Genomic DNA, 21,465 nt, shown 5'->3' with positions numbered 1-21,465 from the left:
TCACTGATGGACTGGAGTGCTGTGGATTATTGTGATGTTTTTATCAGACTCTCATTCTGACGGCACCCATTCACTGCAGAGCATCCATTGATGAAACACTGATGCAGTGCTACATTTCCACAAATCTGTTATTAAAAAAAAAAAAAAAAATAGTAATCATTAGGATTCTCTGCCTTTACTAATCTTGATTCGTTCCTCACTCGTGAGGTTTTATGAATGAGGTTTCTTACAACCTGTCCGTCTAAACCTGTTAGACAATTCTGGAATCTAGACTAGAGCTGAAACAACGAATCGATTTAATCGATTAAAATCGTTTATTAAAATAGTTGTCAACTAATTTAGTCATCGATTTGTTGCTAAATAACTTTTATTTGCCGTAAGCGGCTCATTTCGTGCATATTTCAAATCTGCGGTGACCAAAGTGTGGCAGTAATGAGCCACCGGAGGTTTTACTCAGCCAGTACAGCAGGAGAAGTAGCGAATAGCCAATAGCTGGCCTCGTTTTATGTCACGTGCTTCCCGAACAGCGTCTCTGCAGCCATAGACATCATATGATGTCTATGTCTGCAGCATTCAGCGTGATGTGGGAGTACTTTACATTGAGCCTTTAAAAAAAGAAGAGTAACCTGTAAACTCTGCTCTACTGCACTGTTTAAGGGGACGTTCACATATCGCGTCTTTTGCGCGCTCAAGTTCGTTATTTCCAACACCGCACCGCATCGAGTTAAAAACATTTAAACTTTTCAGAATGCACCAACCGCACCGCGGGTCACGTGACAAGAACTAACCAATCAGCTTCATCCTTTCCCGTAACAACGTTAAAAGCTCAGTCAAGATGAAAGGAACAGCTGGTCATAGTTGTATATGGATTTCCATTTTGAAATAAATTTAGTAGCAGAGCTACTGCAAGCGATTTTTTGAGCTGCAAATCCATTTATCCTTTGCTGAAATTTCCTTGTCTTCAAGGAGAGAGCACGTTATGGTTGCTTAGCAGAGGCAGACGCCTCAGGGGCGCTTCTGCACGAGCGCTTGGGAAAGAAGGAGAAAGCGGTGCGCCTAGCGTTTTCCACGCGTTTTTAGGCACGATATGTGAACGGCCCCTAAGACTTTCATTTGTGCAGATTCTCCAGTACAATGTTGTTTGCAAATGTTTAGTCGTAAAAGCTGATAACATTGCTTTTTAACAGTTAACATTTAAAGCTTTACAAACATGTTCTGTGATCAGTTTGTCGTTTAACAGTTCAAAATTCAGTCGTGCAGCCTAATTATGACTGAATGAGAGAGGTAAATGTTTAAAGATATTTGAAATGATATCTGAAAAGTATTCACTGCTCTTTTTCACACAGCAGGTTTTTTGTGTGTGTCCTATTTTTTTTCTGGACAACCTTCTGATGGATTTTACTTTAAATTGTGAGTTCCATTCAGGTTTCATGCCACTGGTACTTTATTCGAAGGATTGTTTACAATTTCACAGCAAAAGCTATAAAGCTTTTTCCCAGTAAATAATAAAATACAAAGCACTGCATTTTTATTCTGTTTTATCCTTATTCTTCGTGAAAATATGTTCTGAAAGATTCCTTAATTAGCTTTGTTCGGGATGTTAAACTACTTTAGGAGCTCTAAGGACTGCCATGGTGAAAACATTATTTGAAATCTCCTTGTGAAATTTGCTAGAGTATGGGTCAGTGTTTTGATTGCAGAAGAGTTCGACAAAGGATTACTAACACAATAAAACAACTCCAGGTATATTTTTGATGAGGATATGACAGTGCAAAATGGTTAAAATCTCTTAAATCTATGCTGAATGATACAGACCATTTATTAATAATTTACTTGGGGAAAAAATGGAAAAAACTAAAATATAAGTACATAAACCGATTAATCGTAAAAATAATCGACAGATTAATCGATTATCAAAATAATCGTTAGTTGCAGCCCTAATCTAGACTATTCCCCACATTGTGCTACATTAAATAACGGAAGCAAATATTTCCAAAAAAAAAAAAAAAAATACTCAAACATCTGATCTAAATAAAACTACCCTCTAAACAGTCAGTGATAATCAAATACCAATAGTCTTGACCCTTGACAGAAATAAGACTACATATACTATGTGATTCTCAGAATGAAAATCAGAATCATAACCCTTTTGGCAGCCACTGAAATCAATCACTGAAGACTGAAATTGGCTCATCTTCACATGCACAGGCATCAAAATACAACCAGAGCGCAGAGAGATTGGGAAAACACACTGGACATGAACTACTCACTGATTTGTCTTTTCTCTTGCTTTATTGTACTCCGATGTAATGGCTTGGCCTAAACGGCGCTGGCAAACATCCAGATAGTTGCACTTTCAAACCTCTGCCCATTAATCCTGAAGCGTTTTACAAATAAACGGATCAGAAAGACTAGCCTGCTGATGTTTGAGAGTTTGTCTTGTGACTAATACACTTCACAAGTGTCCAACTTGAGTTCAAACATCTGTCCATCACAACAAAGCTACATGTCCCTGTTCATCTCAACCAGCACTTTGTTGATATTGGACAAATTAAAGTGTCTTTTCTACTAGTTTTGCACAGGCATAAAACGCTACACAAGCCCCAAACTTTTTGTGCATGCACTTCATGTCCTCCTCGGTACAAAAAAAAAAGGGTAAGCGCAGTGAAGTCAGAGCAGTGTTTATATAGTGCTGAAGTCCTACAGCGGTTTGGCAAAGGAACAACTGCCAACAATACAGTGCCCTGTATGACTTACGGATTTAAAAACCACTGAGCCCTGGCATCAACGCAGTGTGACATCAAACGACTGTTTTTCCAATCATGTGATCCAGCTTTAATGCACTGCATGCTAAATTTTATTGGGTGTTTTATTAAATGTGCAGATCCATGTATGTGAAAGCCATCTAAAAACACACTTTGAAGCCGTGTAGATGTTAAAAACTGTGATGCATGATTTAAAACTGACTGAACTGTACGCAGTGTAAGTGATAAATACATTCTAGCCTATTTTTTTCTAGTTTTCATAGCCTATCCTCAAAGATTTGGGGAAAAAGCAAAGTCTGTTCATTGGAGCAATTGGAGATCAGAAAATTAGGATGATCTGTAAATATAGTTATTTTCATTAACAAATTAATCCGTTTGCATTGCAAGTAAGGGTTTTCATGACTTTTTACACATTATCTTGAACTGATCCATATAAAATGCATCAATATCTGAAAGCCATCTAAATGACAAAGCAATGCAAAATTACACTCTGAAGCAGTGCAGATGTTCTAAATACTGTGATGCATGACTTTACTGCTCACTTATTGAACAGCTAGCAATTAATGCATGCAATATCCATAACGCACAGGGAACCTTGAATGTAAAAATTTTCAATGCACATACACAAATCCAGACGTTAATACAAGTAGGATAACATGCCAAAACATACACGGAGCATGCTTTACTATGACCGCAGCACTTATTCAAAGACAAAACCTATGGCATGACTTCAAAATTAGTGTTTTTTAACGATTCAGAGTGCACGGCACATACACACAACGCATATGAAGCGCATGCATCAGATAGAGAAGACATAAAACGCGTGGCACAGCTGACTGACACACACACACACACACACACACACACACACAGACACAGGTAAAGGTGCGCCTCACCTGCCCAGCTCTTTGCCGGGGATGACGTCATAGCGCTCGGTGAACGGCTCGCTCCTGATGTCGGTCCGGATCTCGCGCAGCAAACCGGAGCGGTTCGGACCGGATTCACACCGGATACTGCTCCTGGGCTCGGGACGCTCAGGAATCATAACGGCTGTTATAAACGTCAATTCGGTTCTTGCTGTACCTACAGCCGCTTTTACCTGCAGGTGAGCTGATATCACAATAAAACCGCTCCTCTCGCTGAACTTTAATTTAACAATAACAACATGTAAACGTGTCTAAAATATAAACTGCTGATAGTTGCATCTTCGATTAAAACTCCTCGTAAGTGAGCAAAAACGCTGTAGTTTATGACTGCTCTCTCCTCGACTCGTCTGCTTTCATCCGCACCGACTCATCTAAAGCCAAGCCGAGCCCAGACCTCAGTTGCCAGGACAACGGGCGTGATTGACACCGCTGTCCGCCAATCACAATCAAGCTTTTACCGGAGGGCGGAAGAAGGTGGTCCTTGAAGGTGACATTTGACCAATAAGAGTTGACCAATTAATTAATTATATAATTATATATTTGAGAAATAAAACAGAGCGAAGTTGGGTTTTTATTTTGAGAGGACAATGGAATCATATAATGTTTACAGGAACTTTTGATTTTCAAAGACAATTATCCTCTGCGACTTGCATTTATATTTAACAAACATTTACCTAAAATGGGGGCGTAGGCTACTAAATGACTACTAATGTTACTTCTAACATAAGTAAAATATATAATATATTAAAATAAGAGTGTCCCTTTTCTGATGATATTGTAATAATAATATTAAGACTTTGCTCATATTCTGAGCATATTTAAATATTTGCATCTCCTCAGTGAAGTGAAGCATTCCCGCACACATTGAAGAGATTCTCGCGAGGCCCTCTGGTGTTTGGACTGAGTAATGATGAGAGTGAACGTGTGTGTTTGTGAATATGTATGTGAACCATAGACTGTAGTGGACATAATAAATACAACCTACTACCAAGAGATTGTTTATTGACATTTATGTACAACGATTGTGGAAAAGCAAAGTCTGTTCATGTAGAATAGATGATCAGGCTGATACAGAGTAATTCAGAATTTGTTCATAATTATATTTACATGTGTATTTTTTTTATTAAAAACTGTATCAGTTTGCATTGCAAGTAAAGGGTTTTCATATGCAATAAAAATTTTTGCCACATTATCTTGAACTCATATACAAAAAGAATATAAAATACAAAACTGCCAACAAATAAAAATGATTTAAAAAAAGCTACATCGTTATATCATCAACTGAACAGTGCACAGCAAATGGTCAGATAGTCATTTCACAAGTTCTGTCAGTGATAAATAAAACAAGTTTGAGATGACATCCTACCAAAAAAACATTCAGAGTCATCGGGAACATATTTATTCCCTGGGGAATAATAAACAATAAATGCAACACAATGATGAACACCATCAGAAGAGCCGGCATGCATTAAACATCATGAACTAACTCTCTTTTGATGGTGAGGGGTGTTTGGCCAACAAAAAATACAAATATAAAGACGTAAAAGCACAACTTAAGATATTTCATACTGAATAATAAAAAAAATCTGGGCATCTGGTTTTGTCATCTGTGGTTATAAACAGTAATTTTGTTAATATTAGGAGACAAAGCCTCTTCGCATTTCCAGTTTTACAGTTACGAGCAACAAACCAACTCATATGTCGCTATGGAAGATGTGCATCAATAAATTAAACAAATCAATCATTTAAAAGATTTATTTGAATCAATAAAGACATATATCTATAATATACAAGGTGGATGTGGGGTCTGAGATTTGTTATCGTTGGGAATGGCCACAAATTTACAACAAAGTATGGTGCACCCCCTCCACCCCTGCCTTTTCCCCCACTGTTTTCATACAATGACTGAAAAATATTTTGACCAATAGCATGCAAGCATTGTTCGTGTCAACCAATCGTGGTGTGCGAGGAGGAGGGATCTACAGACAATGGACATATAATGTATGAGGAGTGTAGAGAGGTCGTCAAAAGGAAAATAAATCCAAAACCCAGACATTGTAGGCAATTTAGAAAAATCCGTCCAAGATAGCTCTGGGAAAAAGAGGACTTGTACGAATCTGGGAATGAATCCAATGATATGCCATTGCAGTGTCATTATTAAATGCGAACTAAAACAGCTTTGGCTTTAACCATTTATGCTCTAAAACCAGAATCTGTTTTCAATGACATTTTCAACAGTATTACATGTGATTAAACTTCTTTACTATTCTACTGAAGAAAAAAGTCGGCTACATTTCTGATGGCCTAAGGGGAAGAAAATTAACAGCACATTTTCATCTTTGGGTGAACTGTCCCTTTAAGGTTTGCTCAGGGGCTATGTTCAGAATAGCATACTATTCATTCTATTTATGCAGTATCCTTAACATGCACAGCATTAATGTTATATGATGTTTTACATTTACCACAGTGCACATTACATATCTAGAGTATTGTATCCCATAATGCAATGTGCCTACTTACTGTATTACCGAAACTAGACTTATTATGTGATCATTCGCACATTAAAATACAAAATACTTTTATGTCTTTGAAAAGTGGGCAAAACATTATTTTTAAACATGCAGTGTACTAATGAGGTCATGTGACAACTACATTGCATACTGCACTTGGAAGTGTTCATTTGTTGCATATGGTTCACATACTACAGAACTTAAAAAAAAACGTGGGTAGTATTAAGTACAGTATATACTGTGCAGTATTCAGTAAGCAATATGTAAGTATTCCGTTTCAAACATAGCCAGGCACTGAAAATCACACTTAACCACGTTTTAAGGGAATATCCAATCAGAAAGTAGATGTGCTGATGCCTAACCAATAGGATGATGGCAAGGACAAACATGAGTAGGATGCAGCAAGGTTTTTAATATTGCATACATGATTCTTCTGACCCCACACTCCCACAAAGTACTATATATCTTATATTTTAGTGCAGAAACATGCTATTTCAAGTTATTTTAAACAAGATGAAGTTTAAAATCTTTAAAAAGTTTCTCGTGGATCGAGAAAATGTTTTCACAGTAAAAAAAACAAACAAACAAAAAAAATTAAAAATCAATCTCACTTCTTCACTCCAGACCAAAGGTGCTGGTCTCCTCCACAGCGGTGAGGAGTTTCTCATACAGCACAGGGTTCGACGGATAGGGAGGCAGATCCAGACGGTTGAAGCATGTGTGCGCCCTGCAGCAGACGAATACAGGGGTCAGAGGTCAGGAGGAGGCTGAATAAATAAGTGAGATAAACTCTACACTTCTGTGAGCTGCTTCGCTGTAAAGCACAAGTTTCCCCAGAAGAGCATGTGAAATTCTGTATCTGAGTGAGGCATCTGTATCCTTTCCATCACATTGGCCTTATTTAGCTCTGGACACACAATGACAAACTCCTGACAGAGAAATATGAGCCTGTACTTTAGTGCTGACGGCGCCAGGCTTCGATCCGCAGACCCTTCTGTTTGCCAGATGAACAGGGAGAAACTAATTTCAAGGTGAACCACTGGATGCAAACTGAGCTTCTGAGTTGGTTTTTAGGATGACACTTTGTCATCTCGGGTATCTTTATTTACAAGTCTAAACAGTAAGGCGGTTTCTTTGCTGTTGTGATTGTGTGGAAGAACCATGGCAGATAAACAAAACAGAATTTGAATAAGCTTATAGTCAATCACACAAAGGATCTGCTTCGGTGACGTTTTCCTAAATACATTAATTATTCTGCATTTTGCAGTCTGTGTTTTTCCTCTCACGTCACACACATTGGTATCGACTATCAAAGATAAATGGAAATGTAAGGATCTCAAAGCCCTGCTCCAATCCGGTTATTAAATGAGTCATAATATTTATTCTATGAAGCATAGATCACCAGGAATATGAAATGAGTGTGTTTTTAATATTCAGCCCAGGTCTTTGAGATCCTGAGCCTTTCTGTGTATCTCTAATCAAGCACATATGCAAGTCATCTATATGTAATGTGCTCCAAAAAGTTGACAAAATCTTTCAACAATATATGCACATTTAAAATATCCTCTCTAGCGAAAATGTACTACAAATATTCACAACATTGCACTTTTTTGTCTCTAGAATGAGAACATCCCCTCCTCCTAATAGCATCTTTCAGTGACTAGCATTACCAGCTAGCTGCTCATGGTTTAGCAATGCTAAGCTAAAGCTACTGAGTCCTGTTCTACACCAACTTCATGTTTTAGTAGGAAATGCCTCAATACACAAAAGAAAACTGTGCTAATTTTTTGGGGTCTTTTCCGGGTTATTAGAGTTGATGTGCGAAAATAGCTAGAGCTAAAATTGACATTTAAATAATAGGTAAAAAAATATATATATTAATTTTAAAATAATAATAATAAAGACAATTGTTAATCAATCCTTGGTAAATTATATATATACAGGGTTCTAAATTAACGTTTTTGATCACCAGCCAATGTGGCTGGGAACTTTCTAAAGTTACCAGCCAATCAGAATTTCCACTAGCCATTTTTTTCTGTAAAAATAACAAATTATGAGTGCCACTGAATGCATTTGATCATTTTATTAACATTGTTGGCATGAAAAACACATATAAAGTACAATGCATACAACAAAATATACACTGACTCAAATTTAAAATTATTAGTTCCCACCACGAAATTGATAATCCGTGCACGCTTTCGCAATCCATTCCCACGGATTTGTAAACTGGCACGCATTTGTGGCTCCGCCCCCACCGGCAGATTCATTTCTGTTTTTTAAACATTATTTTTCATAGTATCCAACGAGACCACGATTCACAAAATAGTCTTCTTTTTAGCGTTTATTTTACATGAATCACCAATAGGATAAGACACAGCCACCTGTGTTTTATGGCCAAAAAATAAACGCTAAAAAGAAGAAGAAAATAAGGGTAAAAAGCAATACAAAACAAATAATATGCCGGTTATGTTTTCATTCCTTTTCTCTCTAACTGAATGCAATGTTATTTTTGGCCTAATTATTTAATAATTACATTAACAGTGAAGCATGCATCTAACTCCGGCAGGTGGGGTGAGGTGGGTGGAGCTTAGTATAATAAAATCACAAAAATAAGTCTTCATGTTAAGAAAGAATTGTACACAAGCATTTCCAAAACTGTCAAAGGTTATTTAGAAATAAAGCAATTCATGAATTATTTTATGACAAACATTTTTACTGTCTTGTAATCATTTATTTAGCCTACAAATTAAAATTATAAAAATAACTTTCTTTTTATTTTTATCATTATTATATATTATTATACAGGTTATGCATAAGAATCTTTTATCCAAAACAACTTTCAAAAGAGGAAAAACAATTACTCCAGAGTCAGTCACAATGGCAGGTTTATTGTAATAATAATCAAGTGCTATTATAAGATTATCACAAATTTAACAAGATTTTGATGCACATCTTTCTTATTAAATCTTTGTATTCCACCTCGTACTAGTGTTGTCACGGTACCAAAATTTCAGTATTCGGTACCGATACCAGTGAAAATCCACGGTTCTCGGTACCAATTTCGGTACCAAAGCAAAACACAAAAATATGATAATTAAAAAAAAAAACTTTTTAGCACTAAAAATAAAACCAATGCCATTCTTTATACTTATTTACAATTGTGTTTAAAGTTTTTCTACAAGTTCTATAATTATGAAAAACAGTAAACAAGTTTCACCCAAATTTAATTTGTCTTTTAATTTATGAAATTTAAACACATTTTATTTTTGGTAAATAAAGGGGATTTGCTATTAAAATTAAAACATGGAAGAAATATTGTGATTTATTTCTTTAAAATATAAAGAAAAAAAGTTTCTCTAAAAAAAGTTTTATAAATTTTTTCAACAGTAGTAGCAGTATCACATACATTTTACTAAATAATATTAATATTTTTAGCACAATGCCTTTATGTAAAAATTAACTTTTAGGCCTAATGAATGCATATTTGTTATTTTAACTGAACTTAAACTGGTGGTGATGCTTAAGATACTTTTGATCATTGAGGGTTTCTGTAAAAAAATAGTAATAGATCATATTAATTATTATTAAAATATAATACTACTACTAATTCTACTATCATACTAATGTATATACAATGCACTATGAATTGATGAGCTGCTGGGTTCATGAATATTAATCACGTTGTCTGCGTTCGGTCAAACTGATTTGCTGAAATCAAAACAGGGACGGTACTAGAATGAATATGAATAATTCTAAATGAACTCCATTATTTTGACAGGAGAAGACAACACAGAATAGTTTACATATAGCGTGTCGATTCAGCATGGTAAGACTATCGCTCTCTCTCTCTTTGCATGTGTGAGAAACAGCGCTATCAGTAAAGCGACGGTGAGTCGTGCGCCTTCACAAAGAGTTTACAGAGCATCAAATACAGGTGCGCTGTGAGTCCATTGAGATGAACTGAACAGTTCAGATCGCTTGATGGAGAGAGAACTCTGAAGCTCAGATGCTGAAATTAATGCAAGCGTCATGCGCTTCGGTCTATGTAGTAAACAAACCCGCACGTCTCTGTCATTCATTAATTCACACAGAGACATGCAGAACACGGATTCATATTTCAAACAACTTTTGCGGCTTAACATTTACAGATACTGGTCCATATGGAGATTTGATTTGATTAATTTATGCTAACTTTGACAAATTCTATGACTGTCCATATTAAAATGTAAGTTTCATTTTCATGACTGGATTTTGAGATTCCGTCCTCGTTTTCTGCTTCGCGGAAATCATAGCGCTGAACCGGGTTTGAACGGGACCTCGGTACTACCGGTACTTAAAGAAACCTGGTACCGTCACATTTACATTTTTTTTAGTACCGACTTGGTACCGAAGTACCGGGTCTTTTGACAACACTACCTCGTACTACACTTGATAGAGAATCACTTAAGACACTTTGCTGTAGACCCATTCCACATAATAATATTCATTAAAACTGTATGTTAACACGTAGGAGCTTACTGCATGAATCTGTGAGTACGGTTTACAAATCCATGGGAACGGATTGCGAAAGTGTGCGCGCAGATTATGAATTCGTGGGTACGGATTAAAAAACCGAGGGTGCGGTTTACAAAATCTGAGCGCACGGATTGGAAATTCGTGGGCACGGTTTGTTAAACCGAAGGAACAGTTTATGAATTCGTGAGTACGGTTTATAAACTGAGGGGACGGATTGCAAAACCGTCGCCACGGATTGATTGTTTTTTCTCCTACAGGTGACGTGCGGGGCTCCGTAATATCCTCGTTCCTCTTTTCGCCCCCAGAAATCTGTCCCAACCACCGCCGCATTTAGTTTAATCTTATTTTTTTTCTTTAATAGCTAACTCCCTCCTCTTTCAGTCTATGTTCCCTGCTCTGGCTCCATTCGTTCTTCTTCCTTGTGTTTTCTGATGGACGCTCTATTCGTTACCATGTTTTTTCGCGTTGGTTTAACTGCAAACTGCGTGCAGCCAATGGGCATATGAAACGTCATCACGTAGCATTACAGCACAGTGTTCATGGGAAATGTAGGAAGTGCTGCCAGGGGGACAAATGACCGAGAAAAGAGCCTCATGCCATGGATCACCAGCCAAACTGGCTAGTAAGTTTTAATTAACACCGACGGGTTGGCGGGTGTTAATTTAGAACCCTGTATATATATAACCTCAGCTAGCATAAAGCTTCCCCTCTTTATGAATTATCCTACCTCAAGTACTGAAAGTTCATCCAGAGCTGTGTGTAGCATTACTCTGGGATGTGTGTGATTCTGCAGGCAGAAAGAGTGTTATCTATAGCAGCAAACCTTGGTAGAGAGGTAATCTTTCCCCACTTTTCAATGCAGAAGCGTCGCAGGCCGTTGCTCCCACGGAGCGATGCGAAGCCCTCGTAGGGGACACTGGACGTTCCCGTCACGAACTGCAGCAGGCGCAACCTCTGTTCATTATTGAAGCGCTCCACCGCATCCCAGAAACAACGAATCACAACATGCCCATCGTGGTAACCTGGAGGGTGATGGAGAGACTGGTGAAGTTCAACACCAATATGTGGATGTTCAGTGCATTATAAGGCTCTCTCTAACACATAGAAAGTTGTCGACTGCCTACACAGGCAGCTAATTTCGAAGGTGGGTGGGAAATTTCTATGTTTTGCTTCCTATACCCTCATTCACCGTTTCCTACATTACTTCACTTTAATCCACTTAATGAGTGACTGAAAACAAGCAAACTAAATCGGATAAGGAGTGTACCAGAAGTGCTGTGGATGCCCTCTTCGCAGGAATCAATTTAGAATCCACTGTGCAGTAGAGCTGAAGATCTTTGCCCGAACCCGATGGGACCCGACGGGTTCGGTCGGGTTCGGGCTTAATTTATATCATCTTACGCGGGCTCGGGCTTGCGCTCCGGTTTGCAAGGTAAACGAGCGGTCATGTGATGTGTTTCGATTAGTGTGAGAAAGATGCGAAAATGAATGCTGAGTAGGTGTAACGGAGCGGAGGCTTGCCTCTGGTGATTACGTTTTGGTTGCACCAGTAACTAAAGCAAAGTCTGAGTTGTGTAAAAGTTTTGACCGTGTTTATAATGAGAATAATGAGTGACATAATGACGCACCATCAGTGAGCACAGGAACGCGCTAAAGCCATCTACAGTGGATTCAATCCTTTTCCTCCACAAAAACATGTAGGTTTAGCCTAATCGCTGTGAGTAAAGGTTTTTCAAATGATAACTAAATATTCATTGAGTCTTAAATGCATAAAGTAGACAGAGTAGCCTATAGGATAATGTTGGCATTCTTTTATTAAATGTCAGCTGCTAGTGGCGAAGCAAATCCAGCGGAGCCTTTTATCTTAATTTTATTATTGCCAAATACCCATCTTAATTTAAAATGTATCTTAATTTGTTAAAAAGACTCATTTTTATTGGTGCGTTGGTCTATTTATAGGCTAAATGAGCCTATGCCTGTTTAGAGAGCTAAGATGTTACGATGTTACAGAGCACTTTTTTATTTTTATTTCTTTATTCCAACTTCCAAGTGGCCTATAGTATACGTTAGTCACGAATACATTAAAACATTAAAACGTATATATACTGTATATGGTTTCAGATGCTACTACAAATGGCTGAACCCTCAAAAAGTGCAATATAAAGGGAGTGATTTCAGACAGAGCCCTAGTGATCCTCAAGACCTTAGTGACTTTTGCAACGGATAGTTATAGGAACTCAGTTATAGGTACTAGCCACCAGTCAACATTTTTGACTAGGACCATATTCCTGGTTGCATTTGCAGCGCCAGCCAAGAAGCATGGTAACAATGTCAACAACTGGAGGATGAAGGATGGAGAACTGCATGAGAACGTTCCTCCAGAGCCAAAGCCCTCTTTGATCACCTGGTCCAGGTATGTTTTATTGAAGCTGGAGCTAAACTCTGCAGGAAAGTGGCAATTCGGGAGCAGGAAACAAGCTTATTTAAATTAGCTAAAGTATCAGAAGAATAGAGAATGCATATCTGAATGTGCATAGGCTGTACAGTAAAAGCCAACAGAAGACTCCAGAGATTCAACCGAGGTTATCTCGACACCGTGAAACCACAACACCGCAGGGTTATATGAAATTCTACAGAGGTCACGCTTTCAGTGTTATGATCTATAGTCTGAACAGATGTGATACTTGTTTTGACATTAGCTGTGGTCTAAAATCCTGTTGACCCTACATAGTAATTCACGTGAGCATTTCTCTTCAGTAATGAATGATTTATTGATAGTTTTCGCAGGAAAATTGACAATATTACCCAGCAGCTTCCATTAATTTTTAAAGACACAGCAAGCATTCGCTCACCTCCTCTGTATTCTGTGTGGGATCTCCAGTCGTTCAGATCAATCTCGGCTGTCCCTGCAATGACCAACTCCAGCTCACGAGCATCGAACACTGAAACCAGGCGGGAGTCTACGACCTGCATTATAGAGGAACAGTTTCTATATGACATTCAAATCACCTGAATCTGATTAGTAAGTAAATGTTTAACTAAACCTTTGGGTTAGAGAAACTGCTATTCAGGCTAACGTACCTCATAGAAACCTCTTACAAGGGCCTCGGTCTGCTGCATGACCCCCCTCTCCACCCTCCATCTAGCCATGCGCTCGATGTATTCCTTCTTGTTCTTCTCCGTCACTTGGATATTGGAGCCTCCCGACTTCAGTTCCCGCTCTATCACCTGTAAAATGACGTGAAAGGTTTTAAGCGGTGGTACACAGCTTTGTTTTGACATAAAAAATAATTGACAAATATTTGTTGTCGAATAGTCATTTGATTTCATATGACCTTATGTAAGAGCCTGCAATTACACAGTTTGACCAGTGTGGCGCTATAGCGCAAGACTGTAATTCAGCTCTTTCTTATGAGACGTGCAAATAAAGATGAACCAGTAGAGTGTGGGGAAGTTTTAAAAAATACAAACACAAAATGCAATTTGTAAAGCCACGATAAATTGACGGCAAAGTTATTTTTCGTTCTTCTGTTAGTGGTAAAAAGAAGATTGTTATACGCAAGCAGGGGTTTACTGTTCGTGAACACTCTGAATCTGCTGAGAGCGGCATTTAGATGAATGTAAATATGCTGCATGCCTTCCCCTCTGCAAAAAATGAAAGTGTGGGAAAACAGCAGTTAAGAAAGCATCTGATCATAGCGATGTAGATATGTTTGAAGCAGTTCTGCAGTCATGTAATGTTTATAGATATACAGGGGTGCACATAAGTGTACAATTTTAGAGTGACAAAATGTAATACTGTATAAGATTTCTATTTGATCTAAAAGCATATATCTAGGTTATCTGCTGCTGTTTTCAAAACACAAGGCAAATCTATGACAATTCATTCATTGACGCTCTTCACTCAGCAGCACTAAACCATCGCATATGCTTACATGACATCAATCCACCAAAATAAAAGCTTGTTGATTTGAAGTTTGAAAATTAGGAAAATTCATATATATATATATATATATATATATATATATATATATATATATATATATATATATATATATATATATATGTTTATTTTAAAATATAATAATATTATCATACTTTATTATATTTTTTGTTATTTTATAAAAAAAAAATTATAAAGTACATTAATATTATTATTAATATTATTATTATTTTTTATAGTTATATTTAATGGGTCACACTATGTGCAGTATGAGTTCCAAACCAAATCTCCAGGTGCTCTTTCGAGAACCAATGAAAAGCTTAACATTAATCTGTGAAATAATTGATGATTAATCGATTAATTGTTCTAATAATTGTCAGATGAATCAATTATCAAAATAATCATTTGTTGCAGCCCGATAAGACTCATGAAAAACCTCCTTCAAGGTGTTTCAAAGCAGACTGAATCATCCAGCACCTGTCCGAAGACCTCCTCGTTGACTGTAAACGTCAGATCCAGGATATCCGTGATATCGTTGTCCTTCATCCACTGTAAGCTCTGGTGGAACTCCTCATCCAGGTATTCCAGATCACTCAGATCTGTCACTCTACGGACCACACAATACACATATCCAATACACAAGTCCATCATTCGAAACTCACTTTATGGTGTCAAAGAAGCTTTGAGACTCACAGTCTGAGCAGGGCCTTGTAGAACGGTCGAGTGAAGAAAGCATCCAACAGATACTGGTGGATCAGAGCCAGACCCAAAATACGGCCACTGAAACGAAACCTGTGAGAGCCCAGCAAAACATTTATGAATGTCTTAATGTTCTGTCCATGCTCCAGTATAACGAACATCCTGTTTTTGAACCAATTATGGTATACTGATATCCTCTACCTTCTGGATAGCGCTAGAACGTCAGACATTGTGACTTTGGCCAGCGTTTAAATTCAATTAAAAGTTTTGAATCCGAAAGCTGACGTTTCACGAGACGTGTCCTCTGCTTGGGTGAAGTTCAAGGCGAATGCTGAGAATTTGACTTTGTGTTTAGTTTTGTAACGCTATAATTTCGCTGACCAGAAGGCATGCGATTCCTCAACCACATGCCACATCAACCAGAGAACTACAGAGCTGAACTTCAAACACATTCCAAGTCCAAACAGCAATAATTAGGGATAAAGAGAGATAGTAAGGTAGAAAAGGGAAGATCTCTCACCATTCCAGATGGTTCTCTACAAATGCAGACATGGGGCTGATCTGTACAGTATACGTGTCGTTGGCCGAGTACTCAAACAGACCGTAGTAGGGGTTAAACAGCTCCTGAGACAACAGGAAGAAGAACTCCCGCGATGGGCCGCTGTAATCCAAACTATAGGAACATGAATGCAATATTTTAGATCAGTTAAGATTCCAAATTTTGGTTTGTATGTCTGTTGATAGCATGCATGGGAATGAGAACACAGTCGACCGACCCTTCCTCTCCTACAAAGGCGATGAAGAGCTTGTTTCTCTGGAGCTCTTTGCGTGAGTAGGCCATTACTTGATTAAAGGTGCCTTCCAGTAGATGTTCCCTTCTGATGATGAGCCTTAACAGCAACACAGATAAAACCAAATCAAATCTATCTATCTAAATCTATCTAAAAATACAGAACAAAATATAAAAACATTAACAGAACAAACTGTACATTTTACAATGTAATTTACAAACAAGAAAATGTGAGTGTAAACTGGTAAATTCAACAATGCACACTGCTACTAAAATCAGTTTTGTATCTTTAACAAATATTGACATCCATGCAGGTGCTGAAACAGACAGCAATATTAAGAACCAGTTCATCACAAGTAGCTTTTCCACAAGCTGATATTAATATACTAATACAAAATCAGTTTGATGTAATCTATCACCCACAGACACACTTACTTGATTTTTCCCGGTCCCTGGCCGTAGCCTTTAGCCTCCAGCTTCCTGTAAAAGTTGCGAAGCTTTGCCTCGAAGTCTCTGCGGTACGGAGCAGGCGCTCTGGCCCTCTGCAAGCCTGTCAAAATACATAAAACCACTGCATATAATTACACACTGGTCTACATTTGAACGTTTCCTTAATCGAAAATGTCATACAATCTATTGAAATTAAATAAAAGTGGGAAAGAAGCCAAAGAAAAGCAACATTTAATACATTTCTGAGGGCCTCAGTGTGAAACAACAAAGCATGTGGAGCAGGGATGCCAGCAGCATGCTGTGAAATAATTTGAGTTTCTCATCAAACACGAGCTATCACAAGAACGACCTGTGATTTGTTTAAACATGAGAGAAGTGGCCAGATCGCAACCGCAAGCGCACAGAAGAGCTGATGCTGGGAATGATTGCTCTCGCTGCGTTAAAGGGAAAAAACATTGCTGGGTTTTGGCAAGCGGTGCTAAACACAAGAGACCGGCTCATGTTTCCACAGACACTTAAACAGAGTTTGTAAAGATAGTCTTAGGAGTCAGTCTGTGGATTTGTTCATTTGTAGCCTTTAATCCACGTCTTTTAGCTTTGATGCACTCTGTCTGCTTGTGTTATTCTAAAAGTTGACCAAATAACTTTTAGCCCTTGTAAAGTCTTTCGTTTTGGTGAAAACAGACCAAAACTGATTCCTCATCTTGAATACACAGCTGATTTTGTCGGCTGCAGATCTAGAACTAGCAGTAGTTTCAAAGCTAAACTATGAGAATCGTTTTTGAATAAGCCTAAACAAACCCAATGATGAAAGTCTTGCGTTTAAACAGTAATATGATCATACCCGGTGAACTCTGAGGCGAGGATCCAGGAGAGCAGCGCGGAGAGAAACTGAGGCCGGGGTGGAAAGAGTGAGAGGGAATATACGACATGATCTCCTCATCAAACAGACTGAAGGACAGAGAGGGGAAATATTAGAATGCATGCAAAAACATATTTAGATGTATTATTTTAATATTGTATAATTAATAAAAAAGAAACGTGTCAAAGATTAATATAAAAAGAATAGGTCAATAAAGTATATTAATATAAAAAGAAGATTCGGTTTACTTCAAACTGTTAGTAAATTGTCGCTGTACCTTAACAGCATGACCAGGTCAGCATCGCAGGACAGCTTGTCAACGCCCTGAGGTCCTTCAGTTCGGATGTAATGGATTCGCTCCCTGAGAGAAAGCGTGCATGCAGCACGTAAACATTCACACTATCTCACATTTACACTTTCCACACTGAGTAGCTTTTAAAAGGTCTGAACTAATGGAATGTTAATTGTTTTTAAGAGTAACAGTAAAGCACTAAACTAGTTTAAGAGAATCGTAGTGCACATTCAGGAATGCTTTTAAGATGATGACTGCATTAGTGCCACTATGTCAAATGCTGATTCACTGACACAAGCTTGGCTTTTTACATGCATTAAGAATGTTTCATGCATCTTTATTGTGTCAGACTGCAACTCTATTGCTATTTGAGCTTAACACTCCAATTCTAGTCAAACTTGGTTATATTTTAGCATTTATATACTATTTATATACTTCGAACTGGCTTTTATTTTTATATATTTTTAAGGTTTTTATTTTAATTTTAGTTTTAAGTTTTAGTCATTTTAGTACTTCAATTAACTTATTTTATTTAATTAGTTGCAAAGGATAGTTTTCATTGCTGTTAATATTCCTATTTAGCTTTAATATATTTATATTTCAGTTGTATTTCTATTTGATTTCAGTTAGAAGCCATCATTTCTAATTTTCATTTTTATGTATTAATTTCTTTTTTTATTAGTATTTACATTTTATTTTACATCAGCTTTATTTTGTTTAATTTTGACATGTGCTTTTTATTATAATATAATATAATATAATATAATATAATATAATATAATATAATATAATATAATATAATATAATATAATATAATATAATTGAGCTTTCATTTACTTTTTTATTTCAGCTTTTAGTTTTAGTCATTTTAGTACATATATTATTTTTGTCAGTGGTCAAGAAACATTTCTAATTTTCATTAATTCATTCATTCATTTGTTCATTCATTCGTTCATTTATTGAATTAAAATGTAATGTTTGTCATCTAATATTTGAATTAAATTTTTTTTAACAACTTTATTTCTGTTTTTAGTTGAAGAAATCCTAGTAACTTAAACTTATTTTATTTCTGTTTAGATTTTTTTTTTTCATTTAATATTTATATGTAATTTATTTAATCTTTATTTCAATTAACAACGATTATTTTTCATTAGTTTTGGATGACAATAAGAGCACTGGTTCCACTAAAATGAGTCATAATGGATTTATGTATCTCAGTAGTCCCAGACTAAACTCCCAGAATGCTGGTCTGTTACCATGCTTCAGGTTCCCTTGGCATTAAACAGCATGCCATGTTCTGCTCGCCGTCATATATAAGTAAAAGAAGTGTGCTTGAGGAGCTGTGACTCAATAATCCAGCCCTGATGATGAGAGACGGCTGACCTGAGAGTGTGATCCCTGGCGAGACTCGGCTGTCGCTCCTGCAGCAGCTCCAGTATGTTCGGCTGACGCAGGAAAGCCACGATCTTATCATTGTAAGCTGAGGGTCAAGAAAACAGACGGAAGCATAATAAAGAATGACTGAATGTCATATTGAACGCACTAGACTGTACTATAGAGACAAGTAACAGTAATATGGTCAAAAAGTACAGTAAAAACAGTAATACTCTGAAATATAATTACAATTCTCTGAATCTGTGTTAAAGTGTAATGTATTTCTGTGATGCCCCGCTGTATTTTCAGCATCATTCCTCCAGTCTTCAGTGTCACATGATCTTCAGAAATCATGAAAATATGACGATTTACTGATCAAGAATCATTTCTGATTATTATCAATGTTGAACACAGTTGTGCTGCTCAATATTTTTGTGGAAACTGTGATATATTTTATTTTTCAGGATTCACAGATGAACAGGAAGCTCAAAAGAACAGCATTTATATGACACAGACATCTTTTTTAATATTATAAATGTCTTCACTCTCCCTTTCCATCAACTGAATGTGTCACTGATGAATGAAGGGTATTTTTAGTGTAGTTGTTTTCTTGGATTGTGTAGGTGTAGGTACTGACTGACCTAAAGGCACTGAATCAGGCTGTTTGTGACTCCTGACGGCTGATATTAAACCGTTTCCAGCTCTGCTGACCAGAGACCCTCCTCTGCTTCGAGACACTTCTGATGCCTGAGACACAACACACAACACAACATCAGCAAAACTACAGTCGAGGCTTGACATACGAGAGCATTTGTGTGTGTGTCTGTGTCTGTGTGTGTGTGTGTGTCTGCATGTGTCTCTGTGTGTGTGTGTGTGTGGGGGGGGGGGGGGTTGTGAGTGTGTGTGTGTGTGGGGGGTTGCGTGTTTCTGCATGTGTGTCTGTGTGTGTGTTTGCGTGTGTCTGTGTGTGTGTGGGGGTGTGTGTGTGTGTGTATGTGTGGGTGTGTGTGTGTATTTGTGTGTGTGTGTGTTTGTGTGTGTGTGTGCGGGCCGCACCTCTCCGGCGCTGTAGCTGCGCAGTCTCTGTAAGTGTTGTCTGTGTGTGAGGTGATTCGGCAGACGTCCGTTCTGAAGGGGAATCCTGGGGTCGATGAAGGTCGTCGCACGACTGTTGTGGTCCACAAAGAACGACTACCACAGCAAAAGATCACACACACAAAAGAAAAAAACTTTTTATTATGGTCGTTTTACCTTTGTTTTGCTTTATTTTTATTTAATCTAATATTTACATTTTATTTTATGTTAGCTTTATTTTAGTTTTAGTGTTTTGTGCTTTTGTCATTTTTCTTTTTTTGTTCCATTTTTGTAAAAAAAAATTGTATTTAGCTTTACTTCAGTCGTAGTTTTAGTAACCTTGTTAGATGGAACTTATGTCCTTTTTATTTATTCAATTTTATATATAAATATATATAACCCAGCAGTGGGTGTGTGTGTTTGGAGCTCACCTTGCCCTGCGGGTCTGTCTTGATCTCCCAGCCTCTCGGCAGCTCCAGCTGAGTATCGGTGAATTTGTTGAGGAAAGTGACGAAGTCGCGGTTGTGTTGATATCGCTCAAAGTTGCGTGCATCTCGCCGTATTTTCAGAATCATGTGCTTCAGGCAGGTGCTGTTAGTAAACATTCGATACGCACCCTGAGAAGAAACAAGACAGGTGAGTGCGTGTGTCTGGGTGTGTGTGTGTGTGTGTGTGTGTGTGAGAGAGAGAGAGACAGTGTGTGTGTATGTGTGTGTGTGTGTGTGTGTGTCTCCTCACTTCCTTCTCTGCAAATGTCTTCACTGCTAAAACATCATACTACCACAACAAAATTAACAACTGTTGTGACGCTCAGACACTTTTCAAAACTTTCTCTTCTCTTCTTAGTCCGCCTCCACCTCCTCCTTCATCGACTTTTACAGACAACAACTTTGCAGTTTTCTTCATAAATAAGACAAGAATCATCAGTGACCAATTCTCCACACCACAGACTGAGGATAACTTCATAACAACTAATACACACTCTCTCTCCTTCTCTCCACTTTCAGAGAAGGACATTTCCAAACTTAACCTGTCCAATCATCCAATACTTGTCCACTTGATACCATCCCCACTCACCTCCTTCAAGCGATCTCTTCTTCAGTCATACCTTCACTTACTCACATTATCAACTCCTCTCTTCACTCTGGAACATTTCCCTCAGCATTCAAGCAGGCTCGGGTAAGCCCACTGCTCAAGAAACCATCTCTAAATCCAGCGCTTGTAGAAAACTACAGACTGGTATCCCTTCTTCCATTCATTGC

General features: G+C 37.7%; 2 protein-coding genes across 5 annotated transcripts in view; both read right to left on the bottom strand.

Moving 5' to 3' along the window:
- stk17a (serine/threonine kinase 17a) overlaps positions 1–4,103 on the bottom strand; it is a 31,499-nt gene extending 27,396 nt beyond the window's left edge. Inside the window, exon 1 of the mRNA XM_059534970.1 lies at positions 3,662–4,103. Coding sequence (XP_059390953.1) covers positions 3,662–3,810 — 149 coding nt within the window. The 5' untranslated portion in view covers positions 3,811–4,103. The remainder of the gene's footprint in view (positions 1–3,661) is intronic.
- Positions 4,104–5,607: 1,504 nt separating this feature from the next.
- LOC132124047 (E3 ubiquitin-protein ligase HECW1) overlaps positions 5,608–21,465 on the bottom strand; it is a 62,669-nt gene continuing 46,811 nt past the window's right edge. For all 4 annotated transcript variants that reach the window (XM_059534802.1, XM_059534804.1, XM_059534803.1 and 1 more), the window contains 15 exons: positions 20,635–20,820; positions 20,186–20,320; positions 19,771–19,876; positions 19,139–19,235; positions 17,741–17,824; positions 17,446–17,552; positions 16,587–16,701; positions 16,138–16,251; positions 15,882–16,034; positions 15,356–15,454; positions 15,140–15,269; positions 13,801–13,947; positions 13,572–13,686; positions 11,543–11,741; positions 5,608–6,928 (listed from right to left, as the gene is read on the bottom strand). In XM_059534802.1, the coding sequence (XP_059390785.1) occupies positions 6,817–6,928; positions 11,543–11,741; positions 13,572–13,686; positions 13,801–13,947; positions 15,140–15,269; positions 15,356–15,454; positions 15,882–16,034; positions 16,138–16,251; positions 16,587–16,701; positions 17,446–17,552; positions 17,741–17,824; positions 19,139–19,235; positions 19,771–19,876; positions 20,186–20,320; positions 20,635–20,820 (1,899 nt within the window). In that variant the 3' untranslated portion in view covers positions 5,608–6,816. The remainder of the gene's footprint in view (positions 6,929–11,542; positions 11,742–13,571; positions 13,687–13,800; positions 13,948–15,139; positions 15,270–15,355; positions 15,455–15,881; positions 16,035–16,137; positions 16,252–16,586; positions 16,702–17,445; positions 17,553–17,740; positions 17,825–19,138; positions 19,236–19,770; positions 19,877–20,185; positions 20,321–20,634; positions 20,821–21,465) is intronic.

The sequence above is a fragment of the Carassius carassius genome, chromosome 42 (genome assembly GCF_963082965.1).
Source record: "Carassius carassius chromosome 42, fCarCar2.1, whole genome shotgun sequence".
Lineage (NCBI taxonomy): Eukaryota > Metazoa > Chordata > Actinopteri > Cypriniformes > Cyprinidae > Carassius > Carassius carassius.
This window is presented reverse-complemented; position numbering and strand designations above follow the sequence as displayed.